The 20,971-nt window shown below is 39.5% G+C and overlaps 2 protein-coding genes across 2 annotated transcripts; both read left to right on the plus strand.

The window, feature by feature from the left end:
- Window positions 1-424: 424 nt before the first annotated feature.
- ppp1r3ab (protein phosphatase 1, regulatory subunit 3Ab) lies at window positions 425-10,235 on the plus strand. Its single transcript, XM_026946455.3, has 5 exons — window positions 425-547; window positions 3,228-4,078; window positions 4,362-4,408; window positions 4,488-4,576; window positions 5,713-10,235. The coding sequence occupies exons 1-5, from the start codon at window positions 533-535 to the stop codon at window positions 9,199-9,201; spliced, it is 4,491 nt and encodes a 1,496-aa protein (XP_026802256.3). The 5' UTR covers window positions 425-532; the 3' UTR covers window positions 9,202-10,235.
- A 141-nt stretch (window positions 10,236-10,376) lies between these two features.
- bmt2 (base methyltransferase of 25S rRNA 2 homolog) lies at window positions 10,377-20,494 on the plus strand. Its single transcript, XM_026946470.3, has 5 exons — window positions 10,377-11,229; window positions 16,411-16,552; window positions 16,770-16,892; window positions 17,342-17,456; window positions 17,595-20,494. The coding sequence occupies exons 1-5, from the start codon at window positions 10,941-10,943 to the stop codon at window positions 18,225-18,227; spliced, it is 1,302 nt and encodes a 433-aa protein (XP_026802271.1). The 5' UTR covers window positions 10,377-10,940; the 3' UTR covers window positions 18,228-20,494.
- Window positions 20,495-20,971: the final 477 nt, after the last annotated feature.

A 20,971-nucleotide genomic window follows, 5' to 3' on the forward strand; every position in this document is an offset into this window, starting at 1 on the left:
CTCAGAGTGGTTACCTTCTACGCCTGACAAGGCACCACGGTTCGGTGGAAGTAAGCCCCAGACCACCATTTTTAAGAGGACAAGAAATTTTTCTGGACCACTTCCCTGCTAGAAAACAGCTTTCACACCTCACCAAAGATACCAAACTCTTGGTGCAAACAGCCCTAAATCTGTGTGAAAATGTTACACATACTAAAGTGATACACAAGAAATGGCTGATTGGATGAACATTTAAAGGTGGCCTGTTGTGTCAGATTTTGACCTCTGTGGCTGTCCATATTCCATCCTGCTGTTTTTTTGTTTTTTTGTTTTTTTCACCATCATTGGCCAGAGTTTCTGGCTCTTGTTAATACTCACGCCATCTTGTTATTGGTATCACCTGTTCCTCATTTCCAGCTTCCCTATATAAGCCTTGAAACCACAACTTCCCAAAAAAATGTTGTTAATTAGGATTGAACATGAACCACTCTCAAAGAACTGCCTTGTCATGAAGGTTTAATCTGCTGTGTAATCTTCGTTTGTACGTCATACCATGTCAAACATGATGGTGAGATGAAGCTTCAAACATTCAAGCCACTATATTGAAAAGTGGTTAATTTCTTGCCTACTAGAGATTCCTAGGTGTTGAAAGTGCATAGACCTGAGTAGCATGTATGACTGTTTTAGATTTCAGCACTGTGTGTGTGTGTGTGTGTGTGTGTGTGTGTAACACTTTAATCAGTAAAGACCAGAAAGAAAGAAATAGCTAATTTAAACAATGAGGAGAAAAAATTGTGTTGTTATTGTCTTATGTTTTGTAGCCTAGACATTAACTTTTAAACACTAAGTACTGAAACTTCATACTTACAGTAAAAGTAATATATGAGTAAGATATTACTCAGTTAAAAGTGGAATTATCTAGCCAGACCACTATGTTGCAGTTTTCTGTTTTTTTTTTTTTTTTTTTTTTTTTTCTGTATGTTGATAGAACTTATAATGCTATTAGTTGCACATCGTTTGTGCTGGTTTTATAAGTTATTGATGTAGTCTTGTCTGTAACATTAGAATACTAGGAAAAACATTGTGCAGGAACTGGACAGTCTTAGTGACTACGTTTACATGCACATCAATATTCTGATATTAAGTGGAATTTGGCAATATTCTAATTAGTATTGAGTCAAATAAACACCTCAATCTGATTGCCTGATTCAGATTAAGACAATATTCTGATTCCCCAAATTTTGATTCTCACCCCTGGAATATGTTTATTTTAATTGTAATTTTGTTTCATGTAAACACATTCAGAAAATCCACTGAAAGGAGATATGTGCATGCTCAGTCCACAAGGAATTGTGGGTGCTAACAGATGCTTACCTGTAGGCTAGGTATTTAGTATACTCGGACTTAGAATGGCAACTCCGGCCTGCAACAACCATGTATACAGGAATATTCTGATGCCTGTGCGCATATAGACGTCGTATTTTGGAATATGGCTGCAATCCAAATATAGACCTTAAATGGAATTTGATGTGCATGTAAACGTAGCCAATGTTTCTATAAATGGACAGTGAAAAGGGCTTTGAGATTGAATATTCTTATACACTGTGAGAAGGTGATGAAACGCCTGTGTAACTGGGTAGATGTAAAATGAGATTCAGCTCAGTCCAAGTAATGACCACAACTGTCAAAGCTCCAACACTTTACCACCATAGACAACAACACATGAATTGTATGGGGAATTATATGACACTACATAAACTATTCGAAACAGCCTACCAACACCAGACTCGTTTTAAAACAATCCCTAAATGAGGCTTCAAATCATCCATGACATTACAGGAAAACAACACAAGCATTGATTGCAGGAGTGGAAAATACTTGGGTATCTGTAATTCGTTACTTTACTTAAGTTTTAGTTCCGTGTATTTATACTTTACTTGAGTATTACTGAAATTGAACACCCCAGGAAAAAAAACTCACTTTATACTCGGTACATTTTTATTTAGACCTTCAAAGTACTCCTTAACAATCAGAGGTCTCGTCTTCTCTCAACCAGTCAAAGACTGTACGCTATATATCAACTGAAGGGACTCAGTTTAGCATCCAAGCAAGTTAATCAATATATCAAAGAAACAATCAAGAATCGTCCAACTCAACAACTGCAGTGACCTTCTCATGCTCCACAATTTAATTAGTGTTGTAGCTATCCATGTGTATTTGAAGATGAATAAGACACCAGACTACAGCGTGGAACTCGAGGATGAGCGCTCCTGGCTCTACATCAGTAAAATGTTTCAGTATCCTGGAGTCAAAAAAGATTAAACAAACATTTTTCCTCCCTAAAAAAATGAACTCCTTCTAATTTGAAGCAGCATGTTTAGGTAAGTTTCAATAATTTGCTAACATTAACTGGCCTGATTTCTCTGCTAATACCAGGTTAGACTAGCTAACATCATTTCACTAGGCAACAGCTCAAATTCTAGCTAATGGTAAATACTGGATATTTTACTTTTGATTAATTCATTAGCAAACTATGTAGTGTTTAGTCATGCATATGACCAGCAAACTTAAATATCTGAATGAAGTTTTCAGGCAGAATAGTTGTTTTAGTAGTTGCTTTACAGAACTCGCTTTATAACAGTTTTAGGTAAGTATAAAAACGACATTACCCTTAATTTCATCAGTTAAAAACGTTTACTTTTTTTAATATGCGAGTACATTTAAGTAGCAACCTTTTGACTTTCACTGGAGTACATTTTTGGCTGGATTCTTCCACTTTCAGTTGAGTAAGATTTGGACACATTATCTATACGTTATCTATAAATATAATTTCTCATTATTATTTCCACCCCTGATACAGCGCTTTGCCTGAAAGTGCCCCATCTACACATTTCTACTTTAACTTGAGTGAAGAATTCGAAGCTGCAACTTTGATCAGAGTATTTATTTCGACGAGTAAATGCAGTTTTAATTGAGTAAAGAAATTGGGTACTTTTAGCACCTCTGAAAACTGACAAATTCACTAAATGTATAAGGCAAATGAAAAAGCAACAAGCTCATTATAATTGGAAATGGAGCCTTTCAAGCGAATTTTAGCGATGGTGTCTATGTCAACAGTATGTTTGGGAGGTTGTATTTACAGCATTCCCCCTGAGCCTTAGCTGCATAGCTGAAGTTCTTTTTAAGCTCTATTTATAGTGTTGGCTTCTTTCTGCAATGTCAAAAGTAACTTGATTCCATCTGTTCAGTCCCAGCATGTTGCTTATCAGCTGTTCGCCAGCCGGTTAGCGAACTCTCATTCTACCACAGACAGTCCACACGGTCTGATGGAGCCTGTGGAGGGAGAGCTGCAGGGGCTCAATGTAGGCAGCTCCAACTTGCTGGGCCTGCCGGAGACTTGCCCCTGGGACAGCGACGATGAACTCCTGGGTATTGGAGGCATCAAACCCAAATCATCACCTATTCCAAGGCGCCGAAGCTCATTGTCCTGCTCCGATGATGAAGCCCAGCCTCCACCTTCCAGCTCCCGGAGAGTGTCTTTTGCGGATGCTTTTGGCTTGAGTTTGGTCTCTGTAAAGCAGTTTGATACCTGGTCCATGTGTGATCCCTCAGACCCGTTGGAGATTGATCCTAAGGATGCGAAGGAGTACTATCTGGAACTTCTCTTTGCTCTTCCACTGACACTGGAGGAGCTGCTCTATAGGGTCCAAGAGCAGAAGGTCAATCTGGAGAGTCTGGAGCTTCTCCCTGGAACAACCACACTGAAAGGAACTGTTCGTGTTCTGAACTTGTGTTTTGATAAGCTGGTCTACATCCGCACTTCTTTGGACTGTTGGAGCAGCCATTTTGACCTGTTGGCAGAGTATGTGCCTGAGTCAAGCCAAGGGGTTACGGACTGTTTCTCTTTCAAGCTAACGCTGGTGCCACCTTTTGGGGAGCAAGGAGAGAGAGTGGACTTTTGCATTCGATATGAAACCCCTTTTGGAACTTTCTGGGCTAACAACAGTGGACAGAATTATGTTTTGTTTTGTCATGAAAAGGCAAAAGATCAAGATGAAAATGAGAAACTTAAACCAAAAAGCTGTCTGAAACCAAGCAGGTGAGCAAGTCAAAATCTGGTTATAAAAAATAACATTTAATGTCATTACTAAAAACCTTACCTACAGTCTATTCAAAAGTAATATGTAATATAGAAATAGGATTTAATCTGGACATGGATTTGTTGTGCTATAAGTAAGCCTTTAGTAAGCATTTTGTAAGTTCTTATTCAAAAATGTGGTGTTATGGAATAGTATTATGAAGAATAATATGTACTACTATCTGCTATGTGAATTTATGACTTATTCACTGCTTATTTATTCGAACACTCACTTTTTTTTCAGACATTCCTCTACAACCAGCACTACCTCAAATGCAGAGGAAATTCCAGGTAATATTTTCCCTCAGATGGTTGCTGAACATTTATACTGTTTGACGTAGATACTTGATGGTGTTCTATCTCCTATAAGAAATAATCCTGAATTGCGGAATAGCTGCTGTTACTGAACCTGTGGGCGTCAAAGAAGAAAAACTACAGGAGGAGCACATGAACCTGAAGGTAGGTTCAGATATATTTGCCCTTGTATATACTAATGCACTTGGCCTCAGCATGCCCTTGTGTTCCATGGCTATTAGCAAACATTTAATCCATAAGCACTTCTCATTGCTTTTCGTAGCACCTTCAAAAAGCAACAATCACTGAACACCCTTTTAATTTGTCAATCATTTTAACTGTACCACTGTGTACATAAACAGTATATAAACAGTGAATGTAACAGCCTTTTACAAATGCTAGTCCATGAGAAACAGGAGTGTTGTCACACTGTCACATTGGCTGACCTTTTTCTGTGAGAATATCATGTGACTGCTGAGGTTAAGCCTTTGCAAGCATTAACTGTACCATGGGCCTAAACAAGACACACGAGAACCACAGAAACAACCAGACACATTGCTCTTCTTACTGGACTTTGAGGATATGTTTAAACTCTAGTACAGGGGGATTCATCTAAAATGTGTAAAGGTACAGTTACATTAAATCCCTTGCTTATAAAAGCCTGGATAAGCTTAAAAACCTTACCTACAGTTCCAAAACCTTACTTACATGTTACCAGGTCAGATTAATGTCATGGACTCTGAGACATCTGTTTTGAATGTGACACAGGGAGAATGAACAGACACGTCATTGTGCATTCATTTTTTTTTTTTTTTTTTTTAAACAAGCCATGTCATCACTTTGCTAATCAGCCCTTAGAGGATAAATGAAATGCTACATTTATTTAAAAAAACAAACAAAACAACTCTTTTCTTGAACTAATGTCTCTAGCCCTCATACTTCTCTCATACAGTGAGCTCCCTTCAGCTACATAAGTTACATAAATGCATGTGATGATTGGATAAGCCATAACACAGAATCTGCTAGAGAAGCTGGGCTCGAGAAAGCTAGAGTTTCTAAACTATGGCAAGTTTTTTTTTTTTTTTGGTTCTGCTACAGTATTTTTCAAGTATTCAGTTCAGTATACTATGCTGGGTTTGCATCCAGTTCTCCAGTTGATGACCCCTTCTCTAGAGTGACTCCAAAAATGCTTAAATATAGAGGAAGAATCACACACTGAGTAAATATAGAAAAATATCATGTGTGCTGCTGAAAAGCTTTTAAAAACTAATACATTTTATTATTCCTCCTTATATTATCAGGAGGAAAACAGCAAAAACTGCAGTAGGAGAAAGAGAAGAAAAGCTGCCCGGATGGCAAAACTACAGCAGTACTTTGCACAAAGAGATGGAAAAGACCTCCAACAGATTGAGACAGACACTGATGAAGTGGATGTCCCTGTTCCAGCAATAGATGAGGCACCTTTAAACCTGTCATCACCACAAACAAATGTCTCTTCTTTGCTGGCTGAGCCTAGAAACACTGAAGGACAGAAATCCATTGCAGGTTCTATGGATGTTGAGAAAAACCAGGTTCCTGATGCACAAACTCAAACAGAGGAAAGGGACAATATTCCAGTAATACACCCTGAACTAATCACTTCCAAATCCCAGACTAGGCAACCCCCCTTGGACTCTGTAAACAGCCATAAATCTGTGGTAGACTCTCAGCTGTTGGAGAGCAGCCAAGATGAAGAGACAGTTACCAGCCAGTCTGTTTCACATAAGTGCCAAACTTCAGACAAATCTATTGTTAAAACTGTTGAAAAGGCTTGGGAATGCTTTGAAAAATGTGCTATGGAAAAGATGGGGAGCACTGCAGACACAAACAGTAGTGTAGACAAAACAAATCATGTGGACAACACACTCTTAGAGAATAACCAAGGCACTTGGTCATTTGGTCATCACTACACATTTGAGACAATAGTGGCTCCACTTTACCATCAAGTTTTTGAAAGAATGGAAAATGACAGAAGAGGGGTTAAGAACAGTACATCCAAAGCTGACGAGTCAGCTGGGAAAATAGACGATGGGAGTCTGAGCGTAGTCACGTACCCAAGGGTAGCGACAAGGTCAAATCCTGAAATATCAGCAAAACACGTGAACGATGATGATTATCATGGGGCCTGTAAAGAAACATTTCCAGAACATTTACATAACACAAAGAGCGCTAGTGAAAATGCTTTATCTGTTCCGAATGTGAAAACAAAACTTGTTGCAGAGATTGCTTTTCAGGACACTGCTTTACCAGATATCACAGACAATCTGTTGGGTGCTAATATTTCAGAATCAAAAACAACACAAGTGGTTGTACCTATAGAGACACAACATTCCTCAAACAGCCAGCCCTCAGTTTCCTGGGAAGAATCTTCAATTGATCAGACAGAACAAACACCAGAAATGATTATTTTACAAAGTGAATGTTTGGACGATACAGAATATTCACTAGATAACAAGCATCCCTATAGTGGATATTCACTAAACACCACCATACAGCAAGAGCTGATGTGTATAGACCATGCAATTTTACCCACACAGTCTGAAGTAGACGTAACAGCTGCCAAACCCGCACCAGCTATAGTTTCTGAAAATCCACAATCTGAGGACAGATCAGTCACCCAGACATCTACTGAAACTCAAATTAGCAATGAGATCAATAATACACAGGACAAGGAAGCCCAAACATCAGAGCAAACCTTGAATACTGGCATCAAGTGCCTGGAGGAAAGCTACACTCCCATGCCTGACCCTACTTTGTTTCATTCTGACATTTCCTCAAATGTCCAGTCTGAAGTAGACGTAACAGCTGCCAAACCCTCACCAGTTATTGTTTCTGAAAATCCAAAATCTGAGGACCGATCAGTCACCCAGACATCTTTTGAAACTCGAATTAGCGATGAGATCAATAATACGCAGGACAAGGAAGCCCAAACATCAGAGCAAACCTTGAATACTGGCATCAAGTGCCTGGAGGAAAGCTACACTCCCATGCCTGACCCTACTTTGTTTCATTCTGACATTTCCTTGAATGTCACACCTAAAATGATCCAAAGTGATGCTCCATCTCCCTCTCAGGATCTGACACAAGTGACCATCCAACCCCAAATTCCAGCCACCAATTTATTTACTCAAAGCCTAGAGGTGACTGGAGCTACAGTTCCTCAACTCCAAACTACAGATTACACAAATCTGATCCAGAAAACAACCAACACATGTCAGAATAGTGATAGTTCTCATCATGTTGAGAGTGGAGAATCATATCCAAGTGATAGAAATGATGGTGTTGATAGTTGGGAAGAAATGGAAAATGAAACTTTTCAGACAGAAATATTACATATGAGCCCAGAAGACACAGCTGAAGATAGGAACTTTATAGATGTCAGCCAAATCAATAAAAATAAAGGACATAGAAGTTCACATTTCAGTTTTCCTGATGAGGTTACTGATTTTGATGATCTTTTGGTTAAAGATATGGCAATGTCTAATATTAGTAGCAATCCTGAGAATCCTGAAGATGCCTCGCAAGAAGAAGAAGAGATTAAAGAAAATGACCAGGTAAAGAATCCTGATAATAATGAAGAGCAAGAATTAACAGATATGACAGAAAATCAATCAGAGGAAGTAAAGGAAATAAGGGAGGTAGAAAAGCAAATAGAAGAGAAAGAAGAACAAGAAGACAACAAACAAGAAGATCAAGTAGAAAAAGAACAAGAAAATGATGAAAAAGTGGAATTAGGTATTGAAGACAAATTTAAAGATGGGTCATACTACCCAGAGGATGATAAAGAAGAGGTAAAGAAGGACGAGAAAGAAAAAGATGCAGAGCCAAGAAGAAATGGAGTGGAATGGGAAGCTCTTGAAACAGAGATTGAGGAGCAGGAGATGGACGGTGGAGTCACGTCTGTGGCTACGCTACAAAGCATCCCTAATATAGACTCCTTTATTAGAGACGTTCACCTACATGTGGGACAGGAGCAGCAAAACACAGGTTTGGAACAGACGTCTGAGGAACCAGTAAGTGAAAGACACTCCACTGGTGAAGAAGAAGAGAGCTTCTGTGGAAAGGATTCATCACAGCAAGCTCTGACACTTAGCAGTGATGTAGCATTCAGTGACCAAGTTGAAGAGATAGAAAACATTTCAGAATTCGTTGACCAAGAGGAAGATGTGTGCTGCCAAATAGACGAAGAGCATGTGGTAGAAGATGCTATTGGCGAGGTTGATGCAGTGCCGGAGAAGCAGGAGAGGGACTGCGTAAATGAGCAGAGTGAGAACATGGATGACAGTGCCTCCACAGAATCTCTAACAGATGATGAAATGGAGCTGTATCTCCTCAGACTGAAGAACATAGAGCAGTCAGGACTTAAAGATGCCATCTCTATGGGAAAGAGGCACTCCATAAGCAGAACATGGACAATACCATCACCCATGCCTTCAATTTCAGAATATATAGATGAGGACCAGCCAAATGCTTTGCTGGATGACCTGACAAATGAGGAAATGATAGAACTAGAGAGAGCCGCTCTACCTCTATTGGACGAAGAGCAGGAAGTCACTGAGCCGAATTTGTTATGGTGGAGAGAGTTCTTCTCTTCTGATAATATGCCAAAAATGATTCTGTACACCCTTTTGTTTGTTGTTTTTTTAATAACCACATACATTTGTGACTTCATTGCATGTTTTGGACTCTACCTGCTTGCCCTGTATTGGCTCTACTTTCAAGTACAGAGAGAACCTTTAAAAGGCACTTGACCCAACACGACAAAAAGACTATTTCTGGTTTGTAAATGAAATTTTTCCAATTGTGGGCCATTATCTGTATTTCAGCTCTATTGTTTGTTAATGTACATTGACTCAAAGGTCTCTTTCATTACAACATGAGAAATTAAACCAGATTTGGATATGCAGCTTGTTTGCTAATTGGGAATGACAGCTTTTGATAGTGTTACAGCCATTCTTGAGTATAATGTATAATTTAAACCTGTTCGTGTTGAAAGCTAGCATCCACTCTTAATGATGAGTTATTAAATCTCCACGCTTTTGCAATGTGATGCAGGTCAAGTTCCCTTCAAGCACATTTCTACCATGTTTAGCTGGTAATACATGACTGACTACAGTGAGCAACTGAACAAATATTCCTATTTGTCTTGTCTAAGACAAAAATAATGTAGCTTGTCATGTAACAGAGAAACTGAAAAGCACAAACTCCTCTGTCCTGAAGACTCTCACATGGTGGAAAACTATCTGACCTTTACAAAACACTGACACTGGGGACTCCTTCCATAATGTTTCACCATGTCGATTACATATCGACACTTTTTGTTAAATAACACGTTTATACATTTATTTATTAGTAACCTTAGATTATGTTGTGAGTCCAAGTCCTACAAGTCCCTGTAAATGAGTTGTTACTTTAGAAATGATGTATTACAAGTGCATTAATATACACCTGTGATGTACTTGGAAACCATTATTGTTAGAACTGCTAGTATAGGAAATTAATCAACACCTTCTGACAAGTCAGATTCAAGAGTTCAGCAGCGCTGCGATATAATGAAAATAACCATGATGTCACCTACATTAACATCCATTAACAATGATCCAAATCGATGTTATGCTGAAGTCTTCCCAGTTAGCAAATGAGCTGCATGGCATGCATTGTTGTTGAGATGTAATTTGTGCATGTTGGCTAGCTGTATGTGTGTGCTATCTGTGCTGACATTTGTTATATATATGATTCATAGAGCTGTTATCAGAGCGGTTTTAATAAACACAGCAATTCCATATGAATGTGTATCAGCACAAACACTGATGTATTTAATATAAATTTCTATACCTGATTAATAAATTCAAATAGCTAAGACATGTAGTTTAAAGATTTATTTAAAAACCCCAAATCAGAAATGAGGCAAGAATATATGTTACTGAAAATACTTTCCTGTGTCTCTGTGTAGTGTATCCTGCTGAGGATGACTCCTGATCCTGCAATATCCAAGTTAATAATAAGCTCTCCAGTAATAGTGCAGCACAACACTTCTCCCTGTGCTGACCTTTTATTAAAATGTGGAGATGGCTATTGTGGTGCTTGTGCAAAAGTGTATTTGTGGGCTATACACATGTGATTTGAAGCCTTTAAATGACCCAGATAGTCTTAATAAACAAAATGAAAAACAGTCCACATGCACAGAACACATGCACAGGATTAATGCAACACACAAAGCCAGAATAAAATCACAGAATGTGCTTGGATCATGTCAGCTAATAGTGTACAGTCTATTTGTGACCTTCAGCACAGATCATCACTGTCTGCATGCCAAACATGACAGAATTTTACTCTAAAATAACAACAGTGCTCATTGTATTCTGTTTTCCAGTCTTTTCAAGTCTTCTGCAGGGACTTAAAGTGCACTTGGGATCATGCATTTCACACATGAAAGTGCAATATGACTGTGTTTAAGCTAATTGAGCATGTTTTGCCATATAACTAGAGCATGAGAGAAAGCAAAGCGCGCCCTCGCTCAGACGTGCACGCGCGTGAAGGTGGCACGGCGTCAGCTCGCGCGCTGCGTGCGTCACGGATCCCGGAGGCGCGCGGGCAGCAGCAGGGACACCACAGCGTCAGTGCCATGGAGCCGCAGCCCAGCGTCCGTACAGAGCCCGAGCCCGGCATGTTCCACCCCGCCGGCCGGAGAGACGCGCTGTGTGAGCGGGACGAGCAGGAGAAGCTGTCCGGTGTGGTGAAACGCGTCCACCGAAAACTGCGGAGGAAATATATAGAAGGTAAAGCGATTAGCCAGTCAGGCTATGCTAGCCGAGTTAGCAAGTACCTGGCTCGCTTTATGGAGACTACATTATTCATTCTAAAATGCTCAAAAGCAATAGAAATTTGGTTAAAATGCTGTAAGGTGATGCTATTCCCACCATACTGTGTTTGGCGTTTGTGTTGCCAGTGAGTTGTTGTATTTAAAAATATGCTGAAGTGTGTTAGCTAGCTCGCTAGCTTCTGACGTAACCGTTACCTTCGTTTCCTCAGCTAGACCAATAAAACCAGCTAAGCAGAACTGGTTCCTGTTTTTACCTGTTACTCGCCTGTGTCGCATTTTATATTTAAACAACTGACATTTAAAGTGTCTGAGTGCATAAACTAACCGCTGTAAGTTGTCTTTAAATAAGAACAGAATTCTTATGACTGAAGTACAGACTAATGAACGGTGGATGTAGCTACTGAAGCAGAGTTTCAAAACTGCTAATTCAGCTCAACTCGGACAAATTCACTCCTCTGGACTGTGGAGGAACAAGTCATGGCAGCTCCCTACTTTTATACCATTATATGGGTAAATAAGGCACTGTTTCGTTCATGTTACAGGCTATATTCTCTCACAAAGTGGAGTATCAGGCGACATTCCTTCAGTTATACAGGATATACAGCGGTAACTGCAGGGGCGTGGCCAGAGCCCTTACAGTGGGGTGGCCAGGTTGGGCCTAATGAATTTATTGGGGTGGCAGTCTAGCGTGGAGCAAAGTATTAAACCACATCCAAAGAAAATGACATTATGTGGCTACACCCATCTGTGTGTGGCCTGAATAGGATCCCATCGGACATAAAAAGCACACACCTAAGCATTATTTACATGTACATTTATGGCATTTGGGAGACGTCCTCATGCAGAGCGACTTGCATTTATCTCTTTTATACAAATGAGCAGTTGAGGCTTAAGGGCCCAACAGTGGCAGCTTGGCGATGCTGGGATTTGAACTCATCACCTACCGATTAGTATATATATTATATTATATAGTTTTTCATCTAGCAAGCTGCAAAAAAAAAAAAAAAAAAAAAAGTCTTAGATAACATAACATTAGGCTACAGCTTATGAAGCTCACTAACAGTAACTAATAACAAACTAAAGAAATTCATTTCAGTTGGAATGATTTGGACAACGCTCACTGTTGTACAGTGATTAAATGAATGTTCAGTTTTCTCACAGCTGTTGTACTGGGCGAGATTTACTAAGTCAGTTTCGCATCATATGACATTGGTAATGACACTTTTGATAATACTAACAGTGTCTTACTGGGGTGGCCATGCTTCACACTAGGGCTTAGCTACACCCATGGTAATCTGTCATTTTTGGTGTAGAGATCTTACGCACCGAGTCATTGCTGAGCCATTTTAAAGTTTAATGCATCAATCTGGTGCACTTTGAGAGCAAAATTAAGAGGCTAGATCAAGGAAGAATTTTGTGCTCTAGTAGTAATTTTATCATAAACACATTGGTTATATAGATATGAATGGTGATGACATGGCAAAAAAAAAAAGTCACACACACAAAGCATGGTAAACGAGACGGAGTTTAATGTGGTTCGCAAATGGGCAAAACACAAGATTGACTAGAGCATCAAAGAAATGAAGCAAAAGTGCTTACCTGTGTTGATCTGGTTAATTTTTTAGAAAATAAAAAAATATACTGCATGAGGATGACCAGGCATTGATCAACTGTCCCTACATCCCTATTGGCAAACTTTACACCCTGAATTTGGAAATTTAATTTGCCAGAAAATGAAGATAACTAACGTAAATGACATACCCGGAATAAAAAGGTTGCTGCTCCTGACTCCTTCTGTCTAAACACATAACCGAGGTATCTTTAGAAAGCGGACACTTGAGAGTTTACTGTTCAACACTCAGACTTGCTCGGACTGTTAGTAATAGCTATAATTAGCATCAAGCTACACGTGACAATTTATGAGATTAATACAATGTTTTTTTGCTCAGAACTCACTTTAAAACACCAACACATGTTTGTAACGTCCGATTGTGATCTAACTTGGGTTTTGTTCATATAATGAGGCAGAAAAATATAATTCGTAGCTGAATATATTAGGCTAAACGCTACACCTACTTAGCATTTCTCATATAAGCATCCTTTATTCTTATAAAAAAATACCCAATGTCCCATGAAAAACATATACAAACCATATATTGTCTTAATCATACATTTATTGATTTCATGTTTCATCTGTAGAATCGATTCTATCTGTTAGTTATGTACCGAGACACACTTGCACTTCGTCAAGATTAAACAATATTGTCATGGTAATAGCGTGCAGTGAATGTAAACAACAACAATCAACAATAGTTAAGAGGTCAGTGTTACTTACCTCAAACAGTGTTGTGTCCTCAAAATGCCTTGGTGTATCGGATGTAGCAGGTGGTTCCAGTGCGTGTGTGAGTGTGTGCGTGTACCGGTATGTGACCGGGGGGGGGGGGGGTGGCGGTGTGACTGACTGGGGGCAGGGTCTGACTGACCGGGGGGGAGCGGTCGAGAGATGCTTTGCTGCAGCAATGTTGCAAAACAGAGATCTTTTATGTTATTATGGAAGTATAAAAATAGTTTTGGTTCATTATGAAACTGTGGTGGGACAAATTAGTCTGTGGTGGGCCACCACACTCTAGGTGATTAATGGTAAATGTAGTTGGACCATGAGACCGGTTTGGAATTTGCTGACAGCAGGAGCTAGCATCAGTTTTGTCTGCACTTATTTCCTCCTCTTTGCAGTTAGTTCCAGTTGGGTGCTGCATGTAACTGGGATGGCGTGATCCCAGCAGGTAGCGTTGCTTCCTCACAGATACAGGGCTCTGTGTGGAATTTCTGTGCTTTTTCCTCCCACTTGCCAAACACATGCCAATAAATGGATTGACTGGTCTAATTTGACTTGTCTACATTGACTGGTCTAAGGTGGGTATGTGTGTACGTACGATGCCCTGTGATGGACTGGCATCCCATCCAGGGTGTGTTCCTGAATCATGTACAGTGATTCCAGGATAGACTTCAGGTTAATCGCCACCCTGAACACGAAAAACACCTACTAAAGATGAATGAACGAAAATGAATTTTCATTTCCACTTCTACATTTTCAATACGGATGGCTCTGAGTGTCAGAAGATACCTGCTACTGATCTGATACAGACATCCCCACAGTAACCAGTCAGCTTACGAAACATCACAGATGTGATAGCAGCAGGCTAAAACTCAGTTTTTGTTGTGCTGTATATTTGGAGTAAAGAGCATAGAATAGCCTGCATAATTAAACGGGTGTACTACAGCAGCATGCGTTAAGTGCAGCTTAAAGCCGGAGGGCAGAATTGTGCACACTAGACAATGATAATGAAGGTACAACATGTGATGATAAAAATATTGCAAGGGCATATTACTGTACAAATGGTTGCCAGTATAGAACAAAGTGGACTTGGCAGGTGGGAAATGGGAAAATAGATCAATTCTGATTGAGTACAGATCCGGTATTTCAGGTTTCAGCCAGTATTTTAGTTTTCAGCCTCGATGCTGCTATCAGACTGGTATATATACCAAGAAATTAAAGCTGGAAGTAACTTACTGAAGATGTAATGCAACCAGACTTGACCAGTTGCTTGGAAATGCTAGTGTAAAAAATGCAAACGCTGCTAAAAAATAAGTTTCCACTCCCTGACTTATTTTGCTTTTCTAGCCTGCATTTCAGCAGCTCATAGCTTTATGGACCTTTTCCAAATCTTCTTGCTCATTGCCTAAGAGCTGAGCGCTTTAACTCTGCACACAGTAGTCCATTCAGACCCACGATGGGTAATCAGGAAAGCATGATGTAGTCTGCTGAGCATTCTGAAGTGATATTTAAACTGAAGAGGAAAGCGCAGTTTGTTTCTGTACTCTTGATTTTTTAAAAATCTAATTTTCTTCACATCTGATAAGGCCTGTGTTTTCCACTTGGTCATGAGATAGCTCACTGCTTTTTTTTTTTTTTTGGTGCTCACAAACCCTGCTCTGATTTTTGAGAGTAAAAGTTTGTGCAGGCAATAGAGTATTTTTGTTGTGTAGTTATTGATAAAGTTCATCTGTGGGATAGTTTGTAATTTAGAAATAGTAGTGAGTTGTATTAATGATTATGGAGACACTGAGACCATGATCGTACAGCGTGTGGTACCGGCTGTGCTCAAGTTTAAGAACGAACTCACTGCAGTTGCAAGAGTAGGTAAAACTTTGCTATACTTTGCTGTGGCTTGTTTTATCTAGTTACTTGCTGTAATGTTGTAGTATTGTGATTAAATTAGTATTACCTTTAATGTAATGTAAGCATACATAATTCATATAGTAACCAGTGAGTTTCCATGAAACTGGCAAATTATCTACACATTCTCTAAGGTATGTAGTGATTTCATGGATGTTGGCTTTCTATATAGGGTAGAGTTTTAACAACAAGGGCTTTGCTATATAAATAAAAACAGTACGCTTCCCTCCAACAATATTCTGTGCACTGCTACATGTGAATCCACTTCTTTGTAATTTGATCTGCTTGGTAATTTTTAATTTTGCATAAAATTTCAGGCAAAAAGTTGGTTTAGTGTATAATATAAATAAAGAAATAGCATGGTTGTTGCAGTTTGAAATTTTAATAGTATGATAAACTAGTATAAAAATATCACAGTATTAACTGGCCATTTAAACGCACACTAGCTGGTCGTGAAAGTTAAAGAAAGTTTTATTACGAATTCTTACACAATGTATTACTCAAATTTATGCAGTGTAACATGTTTACAGCAGTAGTGGATTACATAGCCAATGGGCTTTCAGTACAGCAGCCTCCCCTGCAAGGAGAAACAGAGATGCTGTAGTAGAGGCAATCTAGAGGGAGCAGGTTGGGAAATTTTTGGGGTCTCACAGCTGGATGCAAACGGGATGAGAACCGCTGGAGTAAGGAAGTTGGATTGAATAATTTAAAAATTTAAAAAAAAAAAAAAAAAAAAGGTTGACGTTATTCGACGGAAATGCATTTTGATTAGTCAGCAGTGAGGTAATTGTCTGATCACACAGTGTCATACCCATGACTTCTAAGCAAATTAACTGTTGATCCTGACTTGGTCTTGTTATAATCGAGTGACTTCACACACTCCTGTTTCCTTGGCTGCAGTGGGCGACTTTGATAAGATCTGGCGTGAGCACTGCGAGGACGAGCAGACGCTGAACGAATATGCCTTTGCCATGAAGAGTCTCGCCGACAACCACTGGGCCAAGAAATGTGATGGAGAGGGACGCATCGAGTGGTGCCGCAGGTACGATATGCACGAATTGTTATCTTAAACAAGTTCAAATTAGGGACAAATGTCCACACACACATCTGATTCTCTCTTGTAAGACGTATTTAATCTACGAAGAGTTTTCATGCACTGAAAAGTAAGAGTAAATATTGAGTGATAGTGATAAAGCCCACTGCTGTAGAGATTATGAAACACCATGACCATATGGCTGTTATGGTTTTTCTTCTCTCAGTGTTTGTCAGGAGTACTTTATGGATGGTGGAATGAAGAAGATGTTGGAGAAGGATGCGAAGGCTGTGAAACATGCTGCAGCTGCAAGTGGGACACCTTTAAATCCAGACTCCTCTCAGCCCAGGTCTATAACACTTCTCAGTACACGTCTCAGTAGCCAGGTTTCTGCATAAGGAACTGTATCTGAAGAACTATTAGAGCTTAAAGCATGCAGCGTTTTGTCTAAATCTTAGCTGAAATCTGTAATGACTCCTGTTTCTAACAGGGAAAAGCCATCTAATATTGATCATATATGGATAGAAAGAGTTTGGAATGATGTTAAAGCATACACATCGTTACCTTTTCTTCATAGTTGTCATTTTTCAAGTAACTGCTTAGTTAGCTCATGTTACCACACCTATGAACATGCAGGCTCTTGAGAAAGACGGCAGAATAGTTTCACATTGCCTGGATAGTTTGTTCATTTTCAGCAGAGTGCACAAGTATTTTAGGTACAAGACAGTGTCAGTGTTAACATCTTATGGCAAAAGTTGGGATAATCACACCTTTTTTTTTTTTTTTTTTTTTTTTAAGTTTAAGCTTCAGAAACGACAAGCTTCGTCTACTTGATGTGGGTAGTTGTTTCAATCCCTTCTTAAAGTTTGATGAGTTCCTCACAGTAGGAATCGACATAGTGCCTGCGGTTGAGGTATGCATACTCAGTATTTTTACACCTAACCTAAATCTGAGAACAATGCAGTTTCCCTGTACTTTTAGATGATTTATGTATATTCATAACTACATTGCAACGTCATCCATTGTATTCCTGCTTTCTTTATGACTGTAGAGTGTGTACAAGTGTGACTTCCTGAACCTGCAGCTCCAGCGGCCCTTGCAGCTAGCGAGCGATGCTCTCAATGCGTTCTTGCGCCAACTGCGTGACCCTATCGAGACTCTGCCTGGGCAGCTCTTTCACGTGGTGGTGTTCTCCTTATTGCTCTCCTACTTCCCCTCACCGTATCAGCGCTGGCTGTGCTGCAAGAAAGCCCACGAGCTACTCACACTGCACGGTCTTCTCCTGATCATCACACCTGACTCGTCACATCAGGGTCGCCACGCACTCATGATGCGCAGCTGGCGCGTGGCCATCGAGTCCCTAGGTTTCAGGCGCTACAAATACGTCAAATTCTCCCACATGCACATGCTCGCCTTCCGCAAGGTCTCCATCACCACCAGCAGCGACCTAGTGAGTCACAACTACCCCGAGATGCTGTACATCCCGCAGGATTTCGGCACGCTCGATGAAGATGACGCGTTCAGGGACTCGTGCCAGCCAGCACGCTCTGACTCTGAGGATGAGCAGCTGGCGCGGAGTTTCACCGAGCTCCCTGAGGCGTCCTATGACTCCGACTCGGGCGAGAGTCAAAGCGGCTCGGCGCCATTCCATGAACTGGAGGACCCTATTCTACTGTACAGCTGAAGCCCAATCTGTTTGCCCAGCATTGCTGCCTCACAGCCGTGTTGGCAAATTAACACCAGGCTTTCTTACCCTTAATGCTTTTTACAAGAAGGCTCCCAGCTCTTTTACTCCTGCTTCTTTTTACGTGAAATGATGCAGTTTGCACAGTTTATACAGATGAACATGTCACGTGCCATGGAAAGCTGGGCAAGTCCATCTCTCCCATGTTGCTATGTGACACCATGACAATCAGGCTTCTGATGTAGATGAGTAGCTATCACTCTTCATTTGTGCTCATAAATAAAAGCCTTTAATGTTGCTGGTGCTAAGGTGACATGGGAGAGACACGGCGTACGTTAAATTAAGAGAGAAAGGATGTTTACACTTGGGTGGTGTTGAGCTTTTTTAATGGGTAAAAAGAGACAGCGTTTTACACGTTTAAACATATCCAGACAGTGGTGAGACACTGGTTGTAGTTTTGCGATTGAAACGGGTTGATTTGATGAGTAAAGCAGCTGAGCGAGCTCAGGATTTGCGTGCTGTTATTCAGTGCTTCTTTATCATATGATGCGATTTGGAGAGAATTTTTCAAGAAGATCTTTTCAAGCAACAAATAACTTTTTGTATTGTAGACTTGCACACTGTCGTTGGCTAAGAATACAATAGTTTAACTAGTTATTGTGCAGAATTTATTAAGCATCATTTAATCTCTTCATGTTCAGTTAGCTGCTGTAGAATGCACTCCTTGTAGAATTTTAAACTCTGAAGTGATATTTGTAGCATTTTATGTGTTTAACAACTCTGTATTGCGCTTGTGTGACATTGAGACTGTAGGTGTTTTTTCTAAAGGTTTGCTTTACATGGTACGGTTTATACAAAGTTGTTGTTGTAATAAGAACAATTTGAGAAGACTAGATGAGAGGTAGGTGTGGGTTTTTACGGGGAGTTTGTATGGTGGTTGTTACTAACTTTATTTTGCGAGCGAAAGTGCAAAGAGCATATTTTAGCTGTGAACTTATTTCTGTAAGGTAACAGAATAAACATAACCAGTAGACGTCTGCCTTTGATTCAATGCACATGTAGTTGGAAAAAAAAAAAGTTTGCCATAGCTTTACTGAATATTGAATGGTTTGTTTCTTTCAATTTCAATTTTTAAGGCAAACTCCAATTTTCAAACGTCTTAAGCTGTTTGCGCTGTTATTTACTGTATAACTGAATTACATCTTTAGCTTTTACATATATACACTGAGCATTTCTTGCTAAAAAAACAAAACAAATGAAACAGGTTCGAAGAATACTTCAAACCTTTGAAAGTGTTTTTGGATGATTAACCTCAGTGAGGTTTTTCTCATATCATATGTTTATTTGTACCAAGTGCTTTACATCCTCTTTGTATTTCACTGTGAAATGGGCAGTTTCCTTCGCTGCAGCAGTTGCACTTGTTTAAGAACACTCTCTTTGGAGACCTTTAATAAGAGCGCCTTATTTTTCACAAGAGTCACAAAAAATCATTTCACATGCGAAAGTTGTGCATTATTACAAAACACATTCTTATCCTGGCATTCTTATCCATCTTTTCATTTGCAACAGTGCACCTGAGTACACAAATATAAAAACTCTTATTAATCTACCCAAAGTGAGTCAATCTTAAAGCTTTGTTTGAGTGGTTGTATATACAATTGCAGTCTGACACATTTTTGAAAACACAAGTCACTTTTGAGGGTGCTAGAGAAATTTTGATTCTTGTTGAGGGTTTTTTTTTTTTTTTTTTCTCTTCTGTAAGTGTGTCAGTAGTGAAGGACCACACTGGAACTCTGGTTCTGTCTTTTAATACAAAATCAGTTCGAAAAACTGGTGCCTTTTCTCCCAAACTGTATTTTTACAACCTAAAGACTGGAATAAAGAAAAAATGTGGTTTGCTGCATGACGATGGACAAATCCTTGAATCGGGCCGAAGCCAAACTCACCTTTTAAAGAAATGTCTGGCTCTTAAGCAGCACCACTTAATACTGTCACTTTAATTGCATTAGCAATAGTATTATAGGCTTTCTGTTAAGAGTTCATTAGAATATTGGACATTTTACAACAAAGATCTTTTTTGTGCTATTATGTGACATGGTACATTGTCCTTCTTTGGTCCTACGCGCATGGATAGTTTCTCTTTGGTGTTGGAGTTAAGGACTATCAGTGTGGATTTTCTTTTTTCTTTTTGGCAACCTGCTCAACCTTTATAAATGAGTGTGTTGTCTACACATGCAAAATGTTAATAAAAAAATACATAAATCTGATTTGGTTTGTCTGTATTTATTTATTCAGTGAGTTCCAAAGGTTTGGAGGGATGCAACAAAGTTGAAAATGTAAAACAATCAGAAATGATTCTGAAATAAATAGTAGTAGATAGCCACTAGTGAAATAAAATATGCATTATATATATGCATTATATATATATAATTACACACACACACTCACTGTCCAGTTTATTAGGAACAATTGTACACCTGCACATTCATGCGTTTATCTAATCAGCCAAGGTCAAGAGCTTCAGTTAATATTCCCATCAAACATCAGAATGGGGAAAAGTGTGATCTCTGAGACTTTAACTCTGGCATGCTTGTTGGTACCAGATGGGCTGGTTTGAGTATTTCGGAAACTGCTGATCACCGAGGGAGGATTTTCACATGTAACATTCTCTAGAGTTCACACAGAATGGTGCGAAAAACAAAAAACATCCTGCGAGCAGAGGGTCTGCAAGCTGAAACACCTTG

The sequence above is a fragment of the Pangasianodon hypophthalmus genome, chromosome 7 (genome assembly GCF_027358585.1).
Source record: "Pangasianodon hypophthalmus isolate fPanHyp1 chromosome 7, fPanHyp1.pri, whole genome shotgun sequence".
Classification (NCBI taxonomy): Eukaryota; Metazoa; Chordata; class Actinopteri; order Siluriformes; family Pangasiidae; genus Pangasianodon; species Pangasianodon hypophthalmus.